This window comes from Astatotilapia calliptera, chromosome 2 (genome assembly GCF_964374335.1).
Source record: "Astatotilapia calliptera chromosome 2, fAstCal68.1, whole genome shotgun sequence".
NCBI lineage: Eukaryota > Metazoa > Chordata > Actinopteri > Cichliformes > Cichlidae > Astatotilapia > Astatotilapia calliptera.
Window position 1 is genome coordinate 36,471,409 of NC_137423.1, and position 26,314 is coordinate 36,497,722.

The following is a 26,314-nucleotide window of genomic DNA, read 5'->3' on the forward strand; positions in this document are numbered from 1 at the left end:
TATCAAAGGTTTTGCTTGAGTCTAGACTAAGAAAGGCCAACTGCTGTGGGAACACTAGAATGAGAAGAGGATAAATTGTGGGAGAGGGTCATGAACTTGACTGATATTTTTCTATTATTTATCTAAGAAAACCTGTCAGTGATATCCCATCATGATCTACAGTTCACCGGTGCATATTCACAGAAGAGAAGCGACTTTTTAAAATGAGATTTTTTTTCTTTCTATTACTTAAAAATTGAAGATGGCAAAAATGTATACTAATTATAACCTACCGTAATTTCTTCTCAGTTTACTCCAGAGGGACAGGTGGAAGTGTTATGAATTTTCAGCAAAACAACAATGATGAGGAGGAGAAGAAAAAGACAAAATAAAGGAAAAGAAACAAAAACAGTTCTTAGTTTTCCTATTGTTTTTTAAATTAATGTTAGTCACTCTTACTTCTCTTCTTTACTCAGTTTCTCTGGCCTCTGTTCTCCTCCCATTTGTAGCGCAAGAGCTCCCTCTGGGAGAGCCACACAGATCAAAGTCTGTAGTTGGGCATATTTACACAAATCTTAATAAAGATGGCTGATATAAATATACAGCATGTCTATCAGGTACAGTAAGAAGTTTAACTACTTTCTCTGCAGTAGTTAAACAAATATACGTAATAGATAAAACTTTTACTTGTATCAGTTAAACCAATCCTGGGATTTTTTTAAAGCAATATTTTCTCATGAAGATAGAAATGGATTATTGCAGTGCCTAAAACTGTTAATCTAATATGGCCCCCTTAAAACTAAATGTATGTACTGAAAAAAATATCTTCAGAGACTAAAATCTAACACTGATGACCATAAATGCATCTCTTCAAATTTAATATGTATGCACTACATGAGGTGATTTTTTTTTTTTTATGACAAAACAAAATGTGCCTGATGTGTACTTAGTGAGAGCTTTTCAGACATAAATTCACTGTATGTATGGCTGAAGATCCACGTTCTACCTTTAATTCAGAGATAAATGTCATCAGTCTTTTGTAGATTTTTTAATAAAGAAAAATGTGTTTGTGCATTTGTGATGGTGTATGACTCATAAGAACTGTGTAGGGTGGACGATGACTCAAATCTGTGTTGGCCTCCCCATTTTCCTTTTTGCTGATAAAGTTCTTCCAGTGTTCTTCCACAACACTGGATTTATTGATCATGACATGTTGTTGTTATTGTCGAACTTGTCTATGACTCTGTTAAACATTTATTTTGCAATGGTTACAAAAATAGAGATGTTGACAGATAACTAAACTCCCAGCATATCTGCATTTAAAGGAAAATTCCCGTCTAGTTTGGTGATAGATCTCACTTCAGGCTCTCAGTGAAGTTCTTCAGTCCAGTATTAAAATGTCACCCTTTAATCATTCTGTGTTTGTCACCATCCACACAGACAGCAATCCTTTGCATTATCCAAGTATAGCTCTGTAAACGGTCATAATCACATTGTCATCCCTGATTTAGATTTAAATTATGTATTCATTTCAGGAGAAAAGACAGCCAGGCTGTTTTTGATTGGCCTTAAACTAAGTAGCCATAGTGACGAGATATCTGTTAAACGTTAGGTCACCTCCAGTTAGCAAACAGATTTTATCTTCCAGTGCGGATGACTGGTTAAGGTGGTTCCTTAACAACAGGAGGAGGACGTGGAGGTAACTGAATGTCTTAAATATGCTAACTCACTAGAAGCCGTGGAGCTGTGTACAAGGTATTTGGCAGTGGAAGCAGGAATACATTTTAAATTATTCAGTTTAAGGTACAGTCCTCATTCTTAATGCAGCAACCTTTGCAGGTTGGATTTAAACCTAATCTTTGCAACTCATACTTGTGCGTTTTGGGTAGCAGTGGAAATTGATTGATAGTTCTTTTCAAAATCTTGAGTGGTGTTTTGGGGTGCAGCCTTTTGACAGTTCTTCCTGGAAAAGGAAAGAAAAAAAGCACCTTCCACACTTTGTTCTAAGGCTCTCCCAACATATTCACTTGCTTCATACATGCTAAAAGCCCAGGGGGCTTGGGAAGTGTAAGCAGTTCAACTTTCCTCTTAGACCTCTGTTGCTATTTTTTAAAAGGTTATTATTTTTTCTCCAATAGCACAAAAAATATCCAGCCTATCTTTACTTTAATGCAGGTCAAATCGTGGAAACGATGGATTACACTTATAAATACATTAATGCTGCGTGCTATGTAATCAATGGGCAAGCCTGACAAAATGTGGAAACATTTTCTGGTAGAAAATTTTTAATTTCTTTTTAAACTCATAAATGCTCAAAACCCTCCTTTTTTCTAATATAGTTTTGTTACCAGCTGCTTGTTCCACTTCTGCATGTAATTTTATTGTGACCTACATGTGGCTACCAAAATTAGGATTTCCTATGTCCCTATATCACACTAATAAAGTAGACTCAGTAAGATTCATAACCCTTACATGATGAGAAAGGTCAGATCAATTCCAGCACAATCCACATTTGTCTTCATTTAGAAGTCACCATATAAAGAGGACGTATGATCCCTTTAGAAACACATGTTTAAACCGTAGAATCATTAAGTATTTAAACAGGGTTGTATTCAGTATTCATTTGGCTGGAGTGTTGACATGTCTTTTGTTTTTCATTCAGGAGACGAGACTTGGTACGCACGATTGCCGAGCCATAAACATAGTCCCTTTCCACCTCAGGCAATCCTTAAACTCATCAGCAGGGTAATGAGACTTTTGAGCTACGAGATGAATTAACTGGCTATTTGTCTTGTTTTTACCCACCACATGCAGAGTAGTTGAATATAGCATGGGGAGCAATCCCGGACTGTGATATATGTGGCAGGACAAACTGACACATAGCTGAGTTTAAGAAAATTGACTGGGTTTCCTGCAACAATGTGAAACAATTAGTCTCTTGCATTAGTCAATGTAATAGAAAAAGGACCTTGAAAGCCACTTCAGTACTGAAAGTTTGAATATAAAGCATGCATGCACACACAGAGTAAAATATAAATTGAAATAAAGGAGACCTTTTAATAGTGGAGAGAAATCTTAAGTCAGTACCATAATCCTTTACATATAGTGCTTCTAACATTGGCTTGCTGTCCAACTAAATTCAATGGATGGGACTGTGAGTGGAAACCCAAAGAAGGCTCATGTTTTAGACGCTGCACTTGTTACATAAACTTGTTTGTCTTTGCAGAGAGGGGTGGGATGACTGCTCCTTTATGTTAGAGCTATAACACAATGCAGGAAGCTGCCACGGTTTAATGTGTTCCAAACATTGGTGTATTGGTGTTCTGTAAATGAGAGGCAAAATGTAAAGAACTTTACTCTTTCATGTAAAATACTATCTATTGACCACATCTGATAAAAACTGGTGACTTCATGTCAAGTGAAGAAGACACACTGTAATCTAAAACCTTTGCAGATGGCAACCACTACCAATTTAATTGAACATTTTATCCTTAAGGAAGAGCTTTTTATTGATAACAAGTGAGAACAAGTGAAGTAAAACCAAGTAAATAAAGGCCCCCAAAAGAATAACCAAGCCATGAGATCCCTTTAATGTAGGGGCCAATTATTAAGGTAATTAATACAATTTCCTTGGTCTACATCACACATGCCTTCGCCAATTTGTACACTAGTCCATTTCACTTCTTTCTATATAACCAATGTAGCCAACTTTTGAACCAATATAATCTGCAAGTGTCTTTTTAAAGACAGATGCACTGCAACACTACAGCAATGTCTTTCAGTCAGCTAAAGAAGAGATTCTTATTGAAATCACTCTTTCTATTTGCAAAGATTCTGTAGGAATTATTAAATCAGTTAACCATTTATTCTGGGACGCAATGCATAGATAAACAAAATGATAATCACATAACAAATAAATATGTTAAAGGGTATTTTAAGTGATCGTAGTTGCAGAGGTTATATAGTTATTATATCTGTATCTATATATAGTTAAAGAGTGGACTGCTACAAGTGCCAAAAGACTACCAACAACACAATGGACCTAAAATTGCAAAAGATATACAATACTGGGGTGTTTCTGCTGTTATCTAGTAGCCCACAGCAGCCTCACTGTGCTTTCCCATTTACCCATTACTTACGGGGGGTTTGTAGCTTGCAGCCAGTCACCCTATTGTAATAACCAACAGCTTTAGGCTTTGCTAAAAGCTGTTGTTGCTCTAGATGCACGCTAGACACTCCATGAATATAGGTCACCAGTTAAATGAAATTTTAACCTTCTAAGTATCATAAATGTGTCTGTAAAATATGTCCTGGGGGAATTATTATAATAAAATGATTCCAGTCACAGGAGGGAGAACGTTTTTCTGCAGGCAAATTTCAAGCGGACTTTCCCTCCTTCTTGGTTTTAAACTTCATTTAGACAATGCCTCATCTGATTTGAACTGTGAATAGCAAGTCAAATTAAAATAAAATGTCACTCCTGTAATTGGGGTCCTGCTGTGTAATCAAAAAGTGCTCATGCTCAAGATGCATATGCAAAAACTCTCCATTCATAGTTTTGCAGCCACACGTAATTAAAATATAGACAACCATGAATGTACCCTTCTCAAGTTCATACAGCTGAAGTGACAGAGTAAGGTAACAGCCAGCAACAATAACTTGCTCATATCTTGGTAAAGCATAGGGCATTGGCCTTTGGAAGCTTTTTGGCTATCTCACAATTTTAAAGGAAGCAGCTAAATATTAAATAAATATTAATAGGGTCCTTTATTGCCTAAGCTTGACTTTTCCATAAAATTTCATTACATTAGGTCGGGTAATTTGTTGTTATTCTGGTGACAAGTACCAAGCAGCATAAGATAACACACGATGGCAGACGAACAAATGTGAACACAGAGGACCAGCATCACCTTTACAAATGATGTTATAAAGTAGCATGCAATGAACCTTTGTGTATATCTTGAGTAGAAAACTGCTCAAAAAAGACCCATCCTGTTGCCATGGCAGCTGTAGAGTCAGTATTTGTGTACAGGTAAGCTTCTGTGCAAGGACCTAAACGGCTGAATGTTTCTAAACCATCCAAGAATGTTTTTCATTTATTTATTACTTTGAAGGGAAGTATTTTTGATTTCTGTTCATTTGATGATGATGTTGATTTCTTTTCACTTTTTCAGGTTTAAGTACAGCTTGGCCAGTAGTCGGCAACGGTTTGCAGACAACCTGATGTCTTCCATGTAAACTATGGGGGACTATGGCAATCTGATGGAGACCAACAATCACAAGGAGTGTCAGACCAGTTACTACAACAATTAGGAGGTGGCTGAGCCCAATTACTTAAAAAAATAAATACATAAGAAATCCCACACCATATTCCTCTCTCTACCAAATATTAAACAAAGCTTTCTCTGACAAAAATGCAAACAGTCTAAATGAGGACTGAGCCAGCAGAAAAACAGAATTGGACTGCTGTGTCTTCAGCTATTTAGAATTACTTAGGTTTGTACCATGTATTTGATTAAGTTGGACTGATGGATTTCAAAGCGGAAAAAAAAATCAGTGAGGAACATGCCCTTATATAATACTTAACTGGTCAAAGTGAAGACTAGCAGCATTTAAAAGTTTTCATTCTTAATATAAACAAAGGGTAAGCAGGGCAGAGGAGAATAGAAAGCTGCAAAACTGAGGCAGAGGCCTCTCCAGGTAAAGAAAAAAGTGTACAGGGGAAGCTGGAAACAATAATGGGCTGACATGAAACATAATCCCCTCTGTCTGAGATTTTATTGGCAGCCCCTCCAAAGAATGGTGGCTCCCCTATTATGACTTAACACATCAAAATCGCAGCATAGCACACACAGAAAAGGCCACCTGATGATAAACACAGCAGACAGCGTCAGAGGCTTTATCTTGTGGCTGCCTGCAGCTCGACACAGGTTCAATTTGGCCTGCAACAATCGATTCTGTCCCTTCTTACCTCTGCTTCATTTGGTGGAATAAAAACAGACCTTTCGGTAAAGAGCAGGTCTCAGCTGGTATGCCATGTCAAGGCAAAGGAGAGGAAAACTGGTGATAGCAAGACACCTGAATTGCAGCTGACCATTAAACAGGTATTCACATTTTTACAATCACGATATTTGAATCATGGTCAAAATAGTGGATTACAACTTGCATGGACTTTGAAAATTATATATCAGTTGTAATACACAATAATGAATAAACCCAAATGAACAGTGGAGCTTTAGGAAACTATAGCTTTAAGCTATGCAAATAAAATAAAATAAACATTTTAGGTCATCTTCTATACCTAAATAGCAAACACAGAAATTTTATTATTATTTATTTATTACTATTTTGCTTAATAACTTGGGTTACAGATTAGTTGTAGAAGCTGAAAAGAAATTTCACGTACTTGACCTCGTTCTTCACCTATCATGCAAAATTTATCATAAACAAATTTAACAGAAAATTAGGAAATTTGCTGATTGGATTATTGGCTTGTAAAGATGGTTATCTTTATATACATACGCCTTGGTTATTCGAACTATGCCATGCACCATCTATAGAGTCAGACAGTACTCTACAAGTAATAACCACATTGTAGTGGCATATAATAATGCTATAAATAAATATGGAGTATAACGGAGAAAGTGTTGGTCTTGTCCATTATGCAGTACCATTGGGTCGACATGTGACTGACCACTAAATTCCTTCTGCAGCATGATAACGACCTGCTATAGATATGAAGAACTAGCTACAGTCAAAAGAAGAAAACGAAGTCTCGCAAAAGGTGTGAACTGCCCACACAGACCCCGCTCTTTGAAGTTCTTGCATGTTGTCTTGTGTGTTGATTAGGATTAGGAACAGACTGCAGTTTAAGTTGCATCGACTGTTTGTTAAATTTATAAAAGATATCTTTCTTGGTTACTGGGGTGCAAATTTCTACCCCACCAATGGACATTTTACATGCACTAATTCACACAGCTACTAAAGGTCGCCGAACTTTAAAACATGATGTTACTTCATATCTTGCACAGACAACCTATGGTATTGTTTTCCTGGGAGAAATTGAGGCAAGTCGATTTATTTATGTTTTTGTATTCTGCCCCTAAATATGAAAGGCATTTTTTGTGGAAGCCACCTTCTTGTGTTTAATGCAAGAGTGACGCCATAACTGTCTTTATTTGAAGAGAGCATCATTATTTCCTGAGATGAAAGCAACAGAGGTGGAAATGATATCATACTCATTACATGGGAGGAAAACACTCTGTTATGGTGGTGGGCAATATAGAACCTCCTTTTCATGACAATTATTAATACCCTGTCCCATTAATTTGCAATATCATCCCCATCTCCAATGAAGGTTATCCCTCTGCTCAGTATGCAGGCAACCTGGCCTCAAATTCTCAATTTCACATGCAAATGTGGAGCAACTGATTTAAATAATATTTGAATATGGATTGCACAGTGTGACTCCATATCACAGAGCTGTAAAAAAAAAAGAAGGTGGAAAATGTAAATCGTCAACATGTAAGAGAAAGGTCATCGTGCGGACCTGTTAGATTTATTTTTTAAATAAAGGGCTTGCTGCTAAATTAAACTCATTTCACAAGGCCTGAGGACAAAATTAGAGGAGATTGGTCTGATTTACATCTCAAAGCCAAACAAACACAATACAGTTCATACAGCACAAAAGAAGCAGTTTCTGATATGATAGTGGATTTATCTAGTATATGATCAACAACAGCAGTTGCTTTTATACACAAAGATGAGGAAAAATGGATGATTTACCAACTTGTAAACTAGTTCACAACGATATAGCTGAGTCTGCTACAATGCTGCGTTCTGTTTGCCTTAGAGTCAGAGCTCAGACAACAGTAAACTTCTGCATGGTGTGCACTAGTAGTGATTCTAGAAAACCGAGGAAATGTAAGCGGCTGTTCTGACTTTCCATGTTGGAAGTCCAACTTTAGGGAGCAATCCAGTTGAAAATTCCAACCCCATACTTCAGACTTCAGCTGTAAAGCATCATCAAGTCACTGGTGCACAATTTTGCATAATGTAAAGAAAATGTGTGGCAACAACCATTTGGAAGGTGACAGATGAAGATAAGCACGATGTTGGTAGACCTAAATGTAACACATACAGCGAAAGCTTCAACATAGGCAGCAAATGTACTGCCACGTCTTCGTTCCTCTCAGGTGTATTAACCCTTTAAAGCCGGTCGGAGCGGCGTAACTATTTTTAAATCCGGTAGCACTGCAACCACGTAAGCTAGCGCAATAGTTTTTTTTGCATATGAAACCGGAGGAGTTGTACTTACATCTTATGCCATCAGCTTGTCCTCGGTCACGGTTTCCTTCCACATATAGCTTTGCAAAAACTGCATAAAAAGCGCTTGCAGCAACAAAAACATAATATTCCAGAAACACGCTTTGCCGATCCGATCAGCTGTTTGTAACACTTCCTACGTCCATCAGCGTGAACGATCACATGTCCGCCATGACCTGCCCGAAACCAGAAGTGACGTCATTTTGCGGAAATGTAGTTTTTTACCATCAGGGCCTCATGAGCCTATACTTGTGTTTTTAAAAGTTATCTTTGACTTTATGACTTTCTGTGTCGTTTCTGGGATGCTGAGGACTCATATTGCACTGCTGGAAATATTTTATTTTGATGCATATGCTGTTATTTTGCAAATTTGCACTGTAATATTTATTTTCGTTTTTCCTGCAGTATATAAAAATTGGTGTATTTCAAAAATAAAACTATGAAGACACTTAAAATAAATTTCCTTTGGTGGGAAACTAGTTTGTGCAACTTTTTTGTATTTACAGTTTTGAGGGATAAGCCTCTTAAATTTCTCTAACTAGAAATATATGTTAAAAAATCAAAAATGATTTTAAATTTCTTTGTAGTTTATTGCACTTTTTTGCAATTTATGTAATTACTATGCACTTAATGCAGACATATTATTAAAATCTGGGCTATAATGGTTGTATTGATGTATAGCAACTTGAAATGCTCCAAAAAATGGCTCCACAGCATGTAAAAATATGCTATAAGCTCTGGCGGACTTGGTTCTATGGCAGGTCTTAAAGGGTTAAAAAAGGAGTGATGGTGGAATCTTCACGCAGTGGCATGTGTTAACTAAAAGGGACACATAGGAATCTGTTCCCCTGGGCCTAGTAAGACTCCAGTGAGTAGCACTGTCATGTTTGCCTATGCTCTTATATATTGATGAAAACCCATGATAAAAAAAAATACTCAATTTAGAATCCAGAATCAATTCTCACCCCCACAATTGCACAGGAGATGGCGAAAGCTGCTCAGATTCTTATGACAGCATTTCATCCAAAGACACGTTTTCTCAAACAGTGGTCAATAGAGGCAGAGCATGCAGTGAAGCATGGAGAGCAAAACAGAGGCACTTTACCGCAATGACCACCTAGTCAGTAAATTATGTGTTGCTTTTCTGGGTAAATAGCATGTCTGTTATAATGTGTATTTTTCCTCCGCGTCATGGTGTGACTCCTGCGTGTGAAACAACAAGAATGAGAACTAGAATCGGCTCAATAGATAAAGGCTATACATGTTGAAAAAGCTTCGGACTTATCGGACCTAATGGCAACATATATGTGACAAACTGGAAGTAATTTCTCTATTCCCATCTGACAGAAAATTTGCAATTAAAAGTGTAGTTTGAAATTAATTTCCCCATTTATTTAAAGCACAAATGACTTTTGAGCAAACTTTTTGAACATCTGAAGTTCTTTCAACAAGTGGCTTGTTAGTTGCTTCCTGACACTCAGAAAAAAAAATCTGTGGAATTGGGTATAAAATTTGCCTGATATTAATTAATCACTGATTGTCCTTGTGTAAAATTATTAGCACTCTGCTATTTTGTTTGACATTATCCTGTTTTTCAAAGTCGTTTGTGGCATTCGGCTATAAAAACACTGTTTTCTGTGTTAGATTATTATAAGTTGACTTCTGAATCCAAATGAAAAATACTTTTTTCCACACCGTATTTAGAAGTGAAGTGTTCAACAGTCTGGGCTTCAAAAATAAAATTTTATATTCCAGTTTTTGAACTAAAAGTAAATGACTGGGTAAATAAAAAGTAAATGCATTGATGCCAAAATGACTATTGAACAATAGTGTCATACCTATTTGGCAAGCTTAGCCTATTAAATATAGACCTTACCACTGAAGCATCACACAAGCACATAACATAAATCCTTAACTGGGTGGGCATATTGTACTGTGGATTACGCTCTTTCAGTCAGTTAATATCACAAATCCTTGCACTTGTTATTGTAATGTTGCAACAGGGCCTTATCAGGAGAGTGCAGGGATCACCTCAGAGAAAACTCAATTTCCGGCTCATTTGTACAACAATCGTCATCATCTTTCTTATCAGAATAGCCTGACAGACATGCTATCACAATTCTCTAGATGAAAAACAACTTCAAAGTTCCCCAATGTTTAGTAAAAACTCCTGTCAATGACTTCTTAGTTCTGTTGCTTAAACCTTGCTATGACAGGTCAAATGCATCGTGTCATATGCTTTTGTCATTGCACAATGCATACCATATAAATCAAGCTTTGTGATAATATTCGGAGTCAATGGAAATGTCGAGCATTGTAATGACTTCATGAAACTGCTACATGGAGACCGAAATCTCTGAGGAGTACAGAATATTGTAACATTTATCTGAGCGGTACTGGAGCATTCCCTACATACTTGAAGGTCCACATACTAGTGCAATTAGTAAATGGTCAACTGTAGGGCTATCTTGCAAACAAACACTGCCTCACCCCTAAAAATGATGTTGTGGTACATAAATACTATGAAGGCCTGCAGTCCTTAACATATATATATATGTAAATGAAACAGAGATCTGCAAAAGCAGTAAACTATATTTTCTATTAAAAATCATGTACATTTTTTGAGGAAAAAATATGTCATTATAACAATAATTGTGCAATATTATCTGCTCAGATATTAAATTATTGCAATTATGTTACGATTATTTTCATCTTAAGGAAAGAATGGTTCTTGCTGTGTTAGTATAGAAAAATCTAGTTTTTTTTAAATGGAGCTTCCTTGTTCACCTCAGCTACTGGAACACTCCCAGCATTGAAAATGGTCTACTGCGACAGCCTGAATTTCTAGACTGGCAAAAAGCATTATTCTCATTCCTGGTCTCATTGTCAGCTCTCATTGAATTCTCCTGCCACAGACTGAAGCCTGATGCTAAGCAGGGCTGCTGGCCTCCCTGCATGCGTCTATCTCTGTCTACAGTCATACTCACTGGCCAAAGTGGTGATGTAAGAAATCAGAGGTGGAGGGAAAGGGAGATGGACAGAAAAAATAAAAAGAACAAAAAAAATGAAGAAAGAGAATAGTTGTTTTGCTCTTACAATGAACTACTCATCCACCATGAAGTGAGCACAGAAAAAACGAAAACTCTCTAGAGCTCATCACTCATCCTGTGCTGGTGGAGCTAGACAGGTCTGTTTCCTGTTCCTAATATTCTTCATGACAGACTGTCCATTTACACTGCTGGCCTCGCTGATCCTCCTCTATTACTTTCAGGTCCAGGGAAGGGTATACTTTCAGCAACAAGTAAGAAAATTGTTTCCATTTCTAGTCATGGTGGCTGTTAAGATGACTACTGGTCAAGTGTACTTGATATTGGTATCGGTGTGCATCACATGTTTAAATCAACAATGTGCATTTAGTGTTTACAATGCAGCAAACTATCTTTTTTTTACAATTATCATAGCATAAAGTTGATGGCTAAGGTTGCAAATAATGAAAGCATTCCTGCTATGGTATTTAAAAAATACACTATTTATGTCTAGTTTAAAGCAACTTTCAGGACTCCCAAGGCTGTAATTATTTGTATAGCACTAGGGCTGCCACGATTAGTCGTCTAGTCACAATTACGTCGACTATCAAAATCATCGACGACTGATTTAATAGTCGACGCGTCGTTTGAAGCTTTGTAAGATCACAAAAGACGCAGGAATAAGTAGTAGGATTTAAGAGTGTAATAACGGACTGAAACAGAAGATGGCAGCACTGCATGTACAAGGATGCCAGCTGCCGTTAAACCCCGAAGAAGAAGAAGCTGTGTCCCAGAATTCATAGCGCAGCCCAGCTCAGTTTACAACAATGGCAGCAGCTAGTTAGTTTTAATGTTACTCTTATTATTCTTTCTGGGTCATAAAATAAACGTTTAACATATTTTCAGGCGAGAATGTAGCTGTGTAAACCTCAAATATCTGCTCAGTTTATCAAGACGCCACATACTTTCAAAAGCGCTCCGACGTTTTCGGAGACGTCTGTTACCCACTAGCTCGATAGCTAGCCGGGGGCTAGGCTAACTAGAGCCGTGAGAACACCGGACTCCCGGCAGATCGTCTTCAAACCCACCGCCATCTTTCGCTGCTCAGGTTAAACATGATATATGAGCCACTTAGATAACTTAACAATGTTATTGTTTGGCTTTTTTCAGTATTTTATTTGTTCCTGAGTAAATCGGTTTGGCTGAGATTAAAGTTATAGTTTTTACACAGCTGAATAAACGTCAAGCAGACAGCTGATCATCAGAAGTGTGAGATGCTCGAGAATATACTCCAGTGTCCTGTTATATTTTAGATAGCAAGGAGTTTATTAAACTTCACCGAAACAATCTGCAAATTTCATTCAAATTTAATAAACTATCATCTTGTCTTTATTTTTAGTTAGCACAGACCTTAAACACTTAAAGCTGTAAGCTAATGATAGTTATATAAGAGCAGATGCTGCTGGTGCAATAAGCTGTACTTTTACGTTCAATGGATGATGATCTGATTAGTCGACTAATCGCAAAAATAATTGGTTACTAGTCGACTATCAAAATAATCGTTTGTGGCAGCCCTATATAGCACTAAAGAATATTTATTCTAGAGATGGACCGATCCGATATTACGTATCGGTCCGATACTGACCTAAATTACTGGATCGGATATCGGAGAAAAATAAAAAATGTAATCCGATCCATTAAATATCACGAAAGCACCTCACAAAACTTGCAACACGCCGTAACTCACCTCAGAACGTTAGCACGTCGGAGCAGTATGCATCAGGTGATAGAGCAGCTGTGGCATGCGGGACCTGTCGGTGGTCTGGATAGCATGTGGAGCTTCGCTAGCAACCCGGCATTTCATCTCCGACAAAGTTATCCCCGAGAGAAGTAAAGCAAGTGTGTAAGTCCATCTCTGAATGTTTGTAAAGCATTCCTGCGTTAAGCTTACCAAACGATATATGGAGCGGCTGCCTCTTCTCGCTGCTACTTCAATCATGAAACTGCTTAATGATCAGCTGATCGGCTTTTCTGTCGCGAGTCCGTCTCTCTGGTTTGTTTTTGGCCCACTTTGCACCAGAAAGAGGAAACCAGCGGCTGAACAACAGCAGCACGTTTAAGCTTGATCAGCTGTTGTTAGAATTTATTTAATATTACTTTCTACTCGAGGATCTTTTTCTACAGCTGACGCTGGTAACTGTGCAGGGGCGGATCTAGCAAAGTTTAGCCAGGGGGGCCGATAGGGCATTAACAGGGAAAAGGGGGCACAAAGACATACTTTTCTTTCTTATTCTCATTTAAAATGTCTAGCTTTTAATAAATAATTATCTGACACCCAAAGTTTTAATTTGATGTAAAATGAATAGAAGTCAATTACTGTATATAGTGACTATTAAGTCTAATATATATACCCTAGTAAGCTATAGTACTTTTTACTTTGGGAAGGTACCATCTGTGCAGTCTGCAATTTTGTTGAAGAAAGATGTTGAATCTATTTAATATTTCTTGAAAAATAATTGATTTCTGTGCATTTTTTTTCACACTGCATCAAATTAAGGTTGATTACGTCGATTAAGCATCATGAGGTGGAGCGTGAGGGGTGGTTCCCTATTTTTTATTTATTTATTTTTGTTGTTGCTGGGAGTTGGAACCCTATTAGTTAGGTTGCTTAATATTTACGCTAAGTACTCTTTAAAATACCAGAATAGGGAGGATGGTGTAGGTTTAAGTTTATTAGATTGATCAGTATTGCTGAACTATGAAAATTTTTTTTTTTGCATACAGGTATAACAGAATAGCTTTAGTGTAGTTGTTGTTTTAAACTTGAGTATGAACTTATACAAAATGCAGCAAGATATTTTAAAAAAAAACAGTTTTGTTGATTAAAAAACACTATATCGGATTCATATCGGTATCGGCAGATATCCAAATTTATGATATCGGTATCGGTCATAAAAAAGTGGTATCGTGCCATCTCTAATTTATTCAATAATAAAATCACCTCTTTTTAAATAGTTCTTAAACAACATTTCTTCAAGTCATATTTCAAAATGAAAAAAGGTTGTCGATTAGCTAATGTGTGTTTTGGTTCTAAATAGGTTTTCAGCATTTAAGTCTGATGGGAGATTTACTAAGAAGCAAACGAAAAATGTGACTCGAGTAAGTCATCTTGGTGTGCACAATTTTTCTACCAGCTCTGCGTGTCAGGAGTAGGCCACTTCCTCTCCTTTTTTCCTTGTAGACAGCATCAGTGAGCTGAAATCTTCAGTGTTTCTATAGATGTTCAAAGGGGTTTAAAACCACCCTTTGATTAGGATTTATAAGTACAAAGACAAAGCCAGTCTACTGTTGTCTCAGGTGTGCACTCTAGGTCAATGTACCACTGGTAGGTGAATCTCCATCAAGGACCGAGGTTATGTTCCTTAGAGATCAGGTGCTTCTACCTTCAAAGTTTCCAAAGTCATGACCAGCTTCTCTACAGCCGGAGGCATCCCAAAGGAATTCAGCTCTTGTGGACAGTTTACCAAAGCTTGTAAATTAAAATGATATTCTTTGTAAAACAACTGTATAAATCACATTAATTACATGTTAAAATAGATATTAAAAAGTTTCTTCAGATTTGCCACTTTATAAATTACAACAGCGAGCCCCATACTACACCCTATTAACTCCCATGATTAAAAGGCAAATGGAAATCCCATTGAGAATATTAATATGCACCTAAGTCAGATTGTCATTCAATTACTTTTAAGCAAGAATGAAAAGTGTGCCTACAAATCTACAAAGGAAGATTTAACTGTCTGTGAAATAGATTACTGTTGTTGTTTTTCACTGCTTGGGGTGGCTCAAGACTCATCCAACCTAGTATTACCTGGAGACCTTTAGTAGTTTCTAACATTTTCAGAGGTTATGTACTTATTAGCATGTGAATCTGCCATGTCCATAAAAATACTGATAACGATCTTATATAACACTGAGGTGTTGTATGAGAGCAATAATAAGCACAAATCTGCACCTTTATAGTCTAAATAAAGAACAAAAAGTGCCTAAAATACAAGTGAAAATTTGCCAAATGACCCATTTCATTTTAGTTCCATTTGATGAATATTATTAGAATATAATTATATTGTGCTAATCAAATTAATATTGCCCTGAAATCCTATCTGAGTGTGAGTATAACACAGTCTTTCCTTATCCAATGCAAATGCACCACACAAAACAGAAAAAAAGTAGAACTGATGACAAAACTGGGGAATGCCTCTTTGGTGCTGAATAAGGTACCCACAAGGGAAACAGACCTGATAACAAATGAAGCTCTAAAACCAGGTAAATAGGTCTATGTTTCTTACACAGGAGTACTATCGCTTTAACAGCAAGTGATCTGTCTGTCTGTCTGTCTGTCTGTCTGCATGAGTCAACTTGGGTTTCTAATAACGAAAAGCAAGTCTCTTGGCCAAAAAGAGAAATAAATAAGCTTTTTGTCTATTGCAGCAGTACTTATTTGATTTGAATAATGTCTATTCTTCACATTCCCCAAGTTTCTGCAGCTGACTTCAGTAAGATACCCTCCCATCCCTGGACTGGCAAGGGGGGAATATCTTCTCAACCCAATGATTCTATGCAACTGCACAAAAACTAAAAGACAAATGATCCTTTCTGTGTCCCACCATATCGAGAAAGGCATTTTGTCTACGTAATACAGAGCCAAGTACTGCTCTGAGTTTAAATGGGAAATGGGCACTGCTTTATTATGCTGCAGTGCCTTGAAATGAATGTGGATAATAGATATATTCACAGCGGTATTAATATCCTCAGAGTTCATCTTTTTTTTTTCTCCCCTCATTCTCCATTTTCCCTCTCACAGGCTCCAAAGTACTTTGCCCTTGGCTATGCCTTATACTAAATAGATTTATGAGAACATTTGTGTCATATTTCCTCTTTTCCCGGATTGTCAAGACAGATTGTCAGTGCACCACTGATTGAGTGGAATCACCACACAGACTTAGTTCCCATTGTCAGGCCCCACATATTCATCTCTGGGGGAATTTAACAAGGCAAATTGGCCAATGACACTTCTCTCCAGCCATTGCCACTCCTGTTAAGATGGGGTCAGGGGTATGAAAATAATAGACTCTATCGCTACATTTCAAATGATTAGAGTTTCAACACTCAATAATATATTTATAAATGAAAGGATATACAGTTTATACACAGAACGACTATCTAGCCTCAGTATTGCCCACAGTGCATCATCCTAGAAAAAGATTTGCCTAGAATGCTGCTTTATGTCGAAGAACAAGCCAGGACTCCACTGTGTGTGCTGGGCAGCTGAATTATTAATAAAGCTGCTGAAATTTTGAGCATTTACATTGTTTGAGTAAAAAACCTTGCAGCCACAACATACACTTTCCACAGCTCATACAGCTAACTACAGTAGGATTATTATCAAAGGGGCAACCTAAAACAAACTATTAACCAAATGCACACAAATATAACTGTTAAATGAAAGTAAATGTAGTACAGTTAAAGTAAAGGTTTACCAAAATCAGCAGCCAAGTCACTTTATTTGATGTTTTTTGTAATGCACATTAATGGTTTGCCTATCCTGTTCCACAGTCTACTGCAATACTGCAACAGTTCCCATTAATTACTTAGTTTGAGCATTCAATTAATCAGTCCGTATGATGGCGTGCTGAATTATTAATGCCTGCAGGAAATACTACCAAACGTTGTGCAAAAATGGCAGCATCATTAGTTTGCCATCCTATTTGACTAGAATAATATTGAAAGAATAGTCTGAAAATAAAATCATACAAATCTATTTGAATTAGTCTCACTCTTGTGTACTGTACATTGTTTGTGTCAGTCTGTGCAAATCTAAACAAACAAGTTAATTATAGTCATGTTATAACAGATTATGAATCAACAATATGAAGTCCTCTGGACATGTAATTTCTCAAAAAGTAGAACTTTCTTGGCTGTTTTCAAATGAATCACAGTGGCTTTATCAATATTCTGCCAAAGGCTGGTGCTTTGTCCCGTACTGAAATCTTTTTAGTCAAAATACATTTAAAATGTTTGATTCTGAAAGAATTATCAAAAATAATTATGGTGACCACGGAGGAGAAAATGTAGTATTGCACTATTAAATGTTGTGCACGCCATTACGATTGTGCTTATATTTTGTTTGTTTTAAGCGCTTCCTCTCACAGCAAGAATATAATGGATTGTGCAGTAGAAGTGAAAAGTAGAAGTGTGGTGAGACTTATTTAAATGAAAAATATGTAACAGTATTCCCCTGTGTTATTCCCACTAACAGGGTCCGCATATATGAAAGTAATGAACTGAACAGTTAATTTCACACAAAGTGCAGAAGGTATATACAAAGTGTTTCGTGCATGTTTACATCTGAGACTATGTAAGGGCTCTCTGGGAATCATATTATCAGTGCACAAAAACATTTCAGTATAACTCTGATTGCATGTTTTAGGCTGTTGTCATGCTGCAGAATGAATTTGTGCCTGGCCGGATGTGTCCTTGATGGTACTGTGTGATGGATAAGAATTTGCCTGTGAGCTTAGGATTTACAAGACCAGTAAAAGTTCTATCGTGCAAAGAATCTCACAGTTGCCTGCAGACATGCTTTATTTTGGAGCCCTCAAGTCCTTCAGCAGACAAACTGCCAAATATTTTGCATTTTGGCTCATCATTCCAGAACATTTTTAGGGAGGGCATTTTTTCTGTATCGTAGTTCTTGCGTTTTCAAAAATAGGTGCAACAGTAACTGAGGAATTGCTCTTCTGGCCACAAATCCTCCCTAAAGGGTCCTTTTGAGCAGACTTCTCTGAACTGTAGGCAAGTATACCAGGGTCTCACTGATTTCTGCCAATTCTGAGCTGATGGAGCTGCTGGGTCTCTTCCATTTTTGAAGGGAAGTCAGCTTGACTTTTGTCTGCTGCACTCAAGTTTCAGTGGCAAACCACTGCGTTTCCAGTCCTTACCCTAGCCTGTTTTTTGTGCCTCTGCAGAGCAGCTTAGATAGCCCATTTGGAAACACTTGTTTGCTACAAGACATCTGCCAGAAAGAGTTTGCTGATGACCACCATGTGGCTTGTGTTATGCTCACTCTTGCCATGGTCTAAAGGTGTCTCTTTCCACCATGACAATCTCATATTTCAGTATAACCCATTTACAAATTGCACCGTTCATTAGCACTTGCCTGCTGTAACTGCTTAATTATCTCCTGTGACGTCCCCAGCCCGTCTCGTCTCTCTCTGTGTCTAGTCAGTCTGAGTGCGCTTGTCACTTCCTGTTTTATTTTGACAGACTCTCGTCTCATGTGCATTGTGTTCAGTTTCGCTTCCCTCTTGTTACTGATTTATTCCTCCTGTTGTCCCAGCTGCCTCCACTTCCCTGATTACCCTATTGTGTGTATATTGTCCCAGTCTCCCCTTGCCTTTGGCCAGATTGTCAGTTCTACCTCCATCGTTCTCGTCCATGTTCCATGTTCTTTGTGTTTAGTTTTGCCCAGTTTGTTGTTAGTGAAAGTCTGAGTCTCATGTTGCCTTTTTTATTTCGTTTGATTTTGTGCAGCCTTACTAAACGGCTTGCTTTCATTAAGTTTATTCTCCTAGCATCTGCATTTGGGTCCTCGTTAAAACGTGTGACACATTGTCTAAGTAGAAGTGCTGCTCCACATTCCTAATGAAAAATATAGTTAATACTGATAATTTTGCTACCATTTTGTTGTGAAGTATCCTTTTGCTGAGCAGAGAACAGTTAATTTTGAAATTACAGAAGCAAATAATTTAGCCAGTGTCATAGTTTTTTTTTTGTTATTGTTAATGTTGAAGTGCCTGATTGTCATTTGGATAGCAGAATAAAGTAAAATGTAAAGTGTGGTACTTATTTTACTAAAAGTTCACATGTTTCATAGTAACATTTCTTTAAAACTATATGTCCACAGTGAACTGCTTAAGGTGGAAAAAGGAGGAGCCTTTCCCTCATTAAGATCTGGAACATTTGCAACTTGCTGCCTCCTTAAATAATCGTGGATTTTAATTAAAATTGACCTTTACAGAGGTAAGCTTTGAAAATAGCTGAATCCTATGAGGAATGAAGGGTCTCCATTGAGAACATTCACATGTGCTGGACTTAGTTATTGTTACCCTCTAATCTCCATTATGGTACACACATTCCTCCTAACAAGACAGCCTATAAGGTATAAAAAAGTTGAACTGCCTTTTTGGGTAACCCAAACTTTTAAAAACAAACAGACTGGACTACGACTGGCAGCGAAACGAATCGAATAAGCTGCACAGTCTGACACGATAACTCAGTGGTGTTGCGGTACTGTAATTTTTTAAAAAACCCTTTAGACTAGAGAACACTAAAGTAGCTAATCAAGGAAACAAAAACAAACTACGATTTCCTACTGACATTAGACAGGATTGACTGCCCTTACGAATGAGGCTTATTAACTGTACTTTTAAACCAGTGTATTCATTATACGTTCATGTCACACATCACTCCCTACGTCACTTTAAATCAGCCGCTCTCTAAAAGCCTCTAACAATTTACAATCAGAAATCATATGCTTGTACACCTGAGATTTACTGTAAGAAATAATAAATATATATATTTAGGAGAGGATGAAGGTCATCTGTGCAGCTCCATATTACTCTATATGAAATTACTTTATTTTGTAGGGTAAATGCTAATTATATTGTATAGACTTAATATGACAATTCTAACAAAGCCAAAAGGTTTCCAAAGAAACAATAACATTATTTTTTTTCCATGGATGTTTATATCAATAAATCATTAAACAGTATGCGGTTCAAGTAATGTAACATGAAAAAGAGCTTTCAATAAATGTGAAAGTAGTTCTGATTTTATATTAAACTGTTAGATTGTACAATGTGCATTCAGATGAAATTAAGATGAATAAACCATTTTAATACATTTTCTATAGTCAGTTTGCCTAAAATGAGACCAAAACCTTGTAAAAGATCAGGAAATAGCGTCAAGCAATTAACCTTCAGGGACCTAATATGTCCCTGAGGAACATTATTAACTGTGCTCTTGTTACCATAAACATTTGTGAACTTCCTCTGAAAGTAGGCAACAACAATACATTAAAATCAAACTAGTGGGTGTAAAAACTGTTAATGTCATCCAAGCCAAAAGTGCAGGTACTGTCAGCTTTAGAGCTTTTTAACCGATTAAAAGAAGAGATGTTTCAATTTCTGTGGTTTCTGAGCTTGTTATAAATTCTATAACATATATCAAATAATGCACATGTACGAATAAAAAAAACAAAGATACCATTTTGACTACAATGACCTGTAGGTACATTAGCATATTTTGTGTAAAAATGTGAACGGGAGACCGCCTGCTTGAAAATCCAGTGTAATGTACTATACGGGATGATTGATGAATGGACAGTATGTGGTGTAAGTGAGATGCCGAGTAAACCGCTTTTTGCATCCCTACTTCTTAAATAGATCCTGAAGTTTGGTTTTTTCCCAAGAGGCATTTATTTACTGGTCTCACACAACTAATTGGTTTCTCCTTGAATAATTCATTTCCATGAAATGACAAAATTGATACAATTCAAAATGTGTGCACATGGACATCTTAATATATGCAGCGGTTGAAGACTATTCAGCCCACTTACACAATGGCTGGCAGTCCCAGTCAAGTACATAATTAGTTGAATTAGATTAAATAACCAATTACGAGACTAACAAAGTAAATAAGCCTGCAGGGATTCCACCAATTGCTTGAGAATAGAATTAAAGTGGAATTAGTTTATTGACAGGCTGAATGACAGTGTGGTCAGACAAGCAACTCTATTCCTGTCACAGAGACAGAGTACCGGCTGACGTCCAAGGATGAAATGTATAAGTGTCCATACAGTACTTTAATTATAGTACTTTAATTACATCATTTTAACTCAGTATGAGCTACCATAATGCTCACAAAAGTAAGAGACTATAAGAACATACACCATCGGGGATATTTTAAACTGGTTAAACTATAAAATACGTTGATATCTAGATGGTTGCAAATTCCACTCCAGTTTAAGATGTGCTGTGGTAATAGCACAGTAAAGATGTCTATAGTGGTATTAGCAAACTGGTCTGTGACTGGGAAAGTCTTGAGACATACTACACAGGCAGACAGACGTACCTTTGCTAGCGTTCTCCACATGCTCCAGTTCATCTGGAAACCTCAAAATTTCAGAGTAGCTCTCTTCACACTTCTCAGCCAGGAAATGAAGAAGTGTTGTATTCTGACTGACAGATTTAGTGTCTCGGAGCTGAAAAAGATGGAAAAAAAGATTCACAGATGTTTAGAGTCATTTACTTGAGGAAAACAATGTCCCTTCATTTTCTCAATGAAGGTACATGTTGTCAAACCAAAGGGTTTTTTTTTTAATCCTCAATACCAGGCGCTCTTTTCACTTAAAATCAGTGACTGTTATAAGTTTTTAAGCATGGTCTTTTCCCTCATTCAGCTCTGGAACATCTGCGGCTTGATATGCCTGCTTCCTTAAATAATCATGTGAATTTTAATTAAAATTGAGTCGATGTAGGCAAGCTTTGAAAAGAGGAAAGTGTTTTTCATCACAACATTTTGGCAAAAACAAAGATTTATATCACTGAAGACTATGATAGGAATGGCCCTTTTACTTAAAAGCAGTTTTTATGTGTTCCTGTTAATATACACGAAGCATTGGCTGTCATTTTGGACCAACTGCATGGTAATAATAATGCAACTAGTAAGATGTGCTTTAGAGAAAGAGAGTGGAAGTGTGGCTAAATTAGATATAATATTTATTTGCTAAAACAATATATTTCGTGGGATCAATGTGTTGTATCTCTACATTATATTTTATTGTCCATAGCCACACTGACAATGTTAAACATAATTGTTTACTCAGAAACACAAGAGGGATTTCTCTGGGGGCTGTTGCTGTACATTCAACAAAATTAGTTCCTAACAAGCCAAACGCCCAAATTTTGGAGAACTCCAACTCAAACTGATTACAATACATAGGGAGAAGGTAAAATAAATGAGACCCCCCAAAATGTGCAACCAATTACTGAAGACTAAACCGAAACAGATAATAATACACATATGCATGTACAGTATATACACAAATAATAACCCCACTCCCCTGAGAATAAATCGCTGGAGCAGGAAAGTTTGAACAAAAGTAATGTACTGTATTTGCCACGTGTGTGTGAGTCTGTTCATAAGCTGAAGCTTGGATTCTTCACATCAGTGCATAGAGAACTTGTTCCATATTCATTGCCCACTGTGATTGCTATGCTGTTTGAATGGCATGCTGGGAAAGCTAATTAGCACAGCCCACCTCAGTGTACTCATACTGATAATATCCATCCTGTAAACAGCCTGCAGCTGGACATGGAAACACGTGTGCTCATGCGCACACATGTAGGGAAAAGAACAGGCAAAGAGACGGTGTCACACATCAGCTCAAAAACACACACACTGTTGTCATTAGAAGAGGATCAATCATCGTTTCGCTAATCACAACTGAATTTCATGGAAATTTAATTGGTTTATTGTCATATTGCCAAACTGTTATTACTGCGCAGAGAAGAGAAACTTCCAAGATTAGTAATATGTAATATGAGACAATTAAAATATAATAATAATAATAATAACAACAAAAAATGATCCTTATCTGGGGTAATCACAGACCTATAAAATTGCATTGTATTGTTTTTCTTTATTGTATCAGTTTCAACAAGACTGAGGGACACATTCTGTTTATTCTATTTCAGATATCAGACATTATCATCACTAAAAAGTAACATGATCTGGTCAACGCTGACTGTAGCTGGTAATAGATGTCATTTCTAAAAATAATAATAATAATTTAGAAGGTTTCCTTAGGAGTTTGGTCAAACGCAGCCAGGAGGTAAACCATGCTGAAATGTGAATGTGTGCCTCACTGTTTATATTTGTGATTATAACACGTCTCTAACACAGTGATAACATGAAAATCCCTTCTGGTGGTAACACTTGTGACTCTGTAACATTACAACTGGTGAACACATAAATGTCTATCAGCGTGTTCTGTTTGCTTTGTAGGCTGGTGGGCACTGCGGTTTCTCAGCCGTCTACGCCTGTGAATTTGACTTTTTGTTCATTCGATGTAACAGAGTCAGTAATGGGAACAAAGAGTACATCTTCAGCTATTCTTTATTATTCTGTTTATTCAATTATCCACCCACACGCATCTAGATCAAAAGTATGTGACTCAATAAAACAGCAGTCTACGTTTATATTTTTGACGGCAGATTATATATGAGTCACAAGTCACCGCCTCAATATCTCTGCAACAGGTTGTTCTGTCATTCTATCGTTCACTTATCGATCTAAAGTATTTGGACACTTTAACTGTTTTATCACACATCTCCTTGTTTTGCTTTTCCCACAGGGTAGAGGTTGTCACCGAGACAGGAGACTGCCTGTCATCTGAAGAGCATGCAAAGCATCTCTCATTATTCGCCACGTTATATTCACAACTTCATATTTATTATACACAAATAACACTCATATGCATCTTTTCAAAATAAGAGTATTGAGTGTTTTACTGAGCCCATAATTTTCTAGCAGTAGTAAACGTGTAGAGGATATAAATGTTGTCTTTAAAAATATTTTAGGGTTTAAATTATTTAACAGAAGACAAACAGCGTGCAGATCATTTTAATTTTTCTCAAATGGGTTTGTTCTTTCTTGTCTGGCATCTAAATATTCCTTCCTGTGCACACAGTTGCTTTCTTTGCAGCGCTACTACAGACTTTTGTGCAATCAATTTTGTTTCTGTGTTTTTACTGCCATTAACTGGCCAGCATGTTTGGTTTTGGCCATGGCCTTCATCTTTCTCTTTTACTTATATCTGACCCTCTCGTATGTGGAGCACTTTGGTATACCACTGGTTTTTAAATGTGCTCTATAAATAAAGTTTGTTGTGGTTGTCTGTAAGGTGTTAAATTGATAGTTCTGTATATTTTTAGATGTATGCATCTAAAAATATGTGCAGCTCCTGATGCACTTCAACCATTCCAACTGTAAAAAGAGCAACTATGCCTTGGATTTATGTTTTGAGCCCACTCAAAGCACTTTCTACTATAAGTCTCATTCATTCACACACACACAAATATATTCTTGCAACGTTTTATCCATGGCTAAGTATCTTTTTCAACATTCACACGATGATAGATGCATGAGTGGCAGCATATCGGTATCTTGCATATGGATACTTTGATGACCAATGTATCAACCCACCAACCTTTTAGCTGTTAGACAACCCTCTCTGCCACCTCAGCTACAACGTACACCCTATATTTATCTTGAACAAATCTAGGACACATTGGGATGATGCGCACATTTGTTATTAAGAATAAGGGAATTATAAGGAAAGAGAGATCTCCATATTATACATACAGGAGCTGCTTAGCCTTGGAAACCCATGGCACGAGTCTCCTGGTGCACAGTTTTCATGCTGATGTTAACGCCAGAGGACGTTTGAACTCCGCAGTTATTGAGGAGCAGTGCGCTGACTACTTTAACGCACTATGCGCCTCAGCCCTCTTGTGCACTTCATGGCTGAGTGCTTGTGGTCCCTAAATGCTTCCACTTTGCAATAACACCACTCACACATCATTATGGAATGATAGGAGGGAAGAAATTTCATAAATGGTCATGCTATTACAGTGCCACACTCAAATTCAGTGAACCTTTCAGAAGGACCCCTTTCTTCACAAACATTTATAAGGGCAGAGCACAGCTACGTGCTCGAGTTCACACACCTGTAACAACGGGGCTGATGAATCTGGAAGCACGATTAGCATTGTAAGGTGAATTTTCTCTGACATAATAAGACTGAATCCCAAAACAAGCAAAACCCTAGATAGCCCAACGTAGCTGCTTTACTGAAATGAAAAAGAAATCCAAATAAATTGTACTACTTCAATGATAATTGTAGAGTTAAATGAAAAACAAAACAAAAAAAGAAAGACAAAACAAAGCACTACAGCGCCATGTTAAGTACTTGGTAATGGTTTACTATTAAAAAACAAGCAAAGAAAACCCTCCAAGATGAGTCATGTATGGTTGCAAGTATACTGTATTTTAAAGAGAGAACGCTACAAGACAGAAGGAGTCGTTGGTAGTAGTAACACATCCGGCTGAGGGCCTCTATAAGGGCAGAAGGACTTTGTATAAAGCCCAAGGTGCTGATGTTACTTTCACATTATTTTACATCAGGATTTTGAGTCAATGCAGCTTTGAGGTATCGTGAGAACTGTGTCAGGGGCTGTGCGGTGCCTGGGCACATGTCAAAGTTCAGAGCCATTTTAATCTCAGTCCATGCCTTGCACTGGATATTTGAAAGTCAGTACTAAAAGTGACTTTTACTGTCAGAGCTCCAAGCTGAGGAGCGTCTCCTAGGATATCTTAACGGTTATCTTAGATGCGTTTTTTTTAAACTACCCAAATAAAATATTTCGTACAATACAGTAACTACTGTGTAAATACATGTCACTACTTTAGACAAACCTTTTCATTTGAAACAGATTGAAAAAAGCTTCATTACTGTGTTGTTGAAAGCAAATTCTGAACAGTTCTGTCGTTCAGTCTTTCATAACAAAACCTGATTTGAGGTAACACGATTTGAAATCCTTCACAAGTGCATACACATGAGAACTAAGAGTAGCAGGACATATCTCGTGCAAACAAGTTCCCACTTAAATATGTAGATCGGAAATAAATAAATGAAAACAACAGAACAACTGATAACAGAAAAAGTGGCAGTGGGAATATAGAACCCTCACATTAACAGAGGACTGTCGGCCCTTGATTGCTCAATTTAACTGCTGCAGATGGAGCAGCTCAAAAGACAAATATATTGCATGATTACTCATACAACCAAATATTACACT

The 26,314-nt window shown here is 37.2% G+C and overlaps 1 protein-coding gene across 10 annotated transcripts in view; it reads right to left on the bottom strand.

Annotated features, from left to right (window-relative positions):
* Positions 1 to 26,314, bottom strand: part of diaph2 (diaphanous-related formin 2) — a 370,107-nt gene that overhangs the window by 112,542 nt on the left and 231,251 nt on the right. For all 10 annotated transcript variants that reach the window (XM_080308461.1, XM_080308483.1, XM_080308468.1 and 7 more), the window contains one exon: positions 21,525 to 21,654. In XM_080308461.1, coding sequence (XP_080164587.1) covers positions 21,525 to 21,654 — 130 coding nt within the window. The remainder of the gene's footprint in view (positions 1 to 21,524; positions 21,655 to 26,314) is intronic.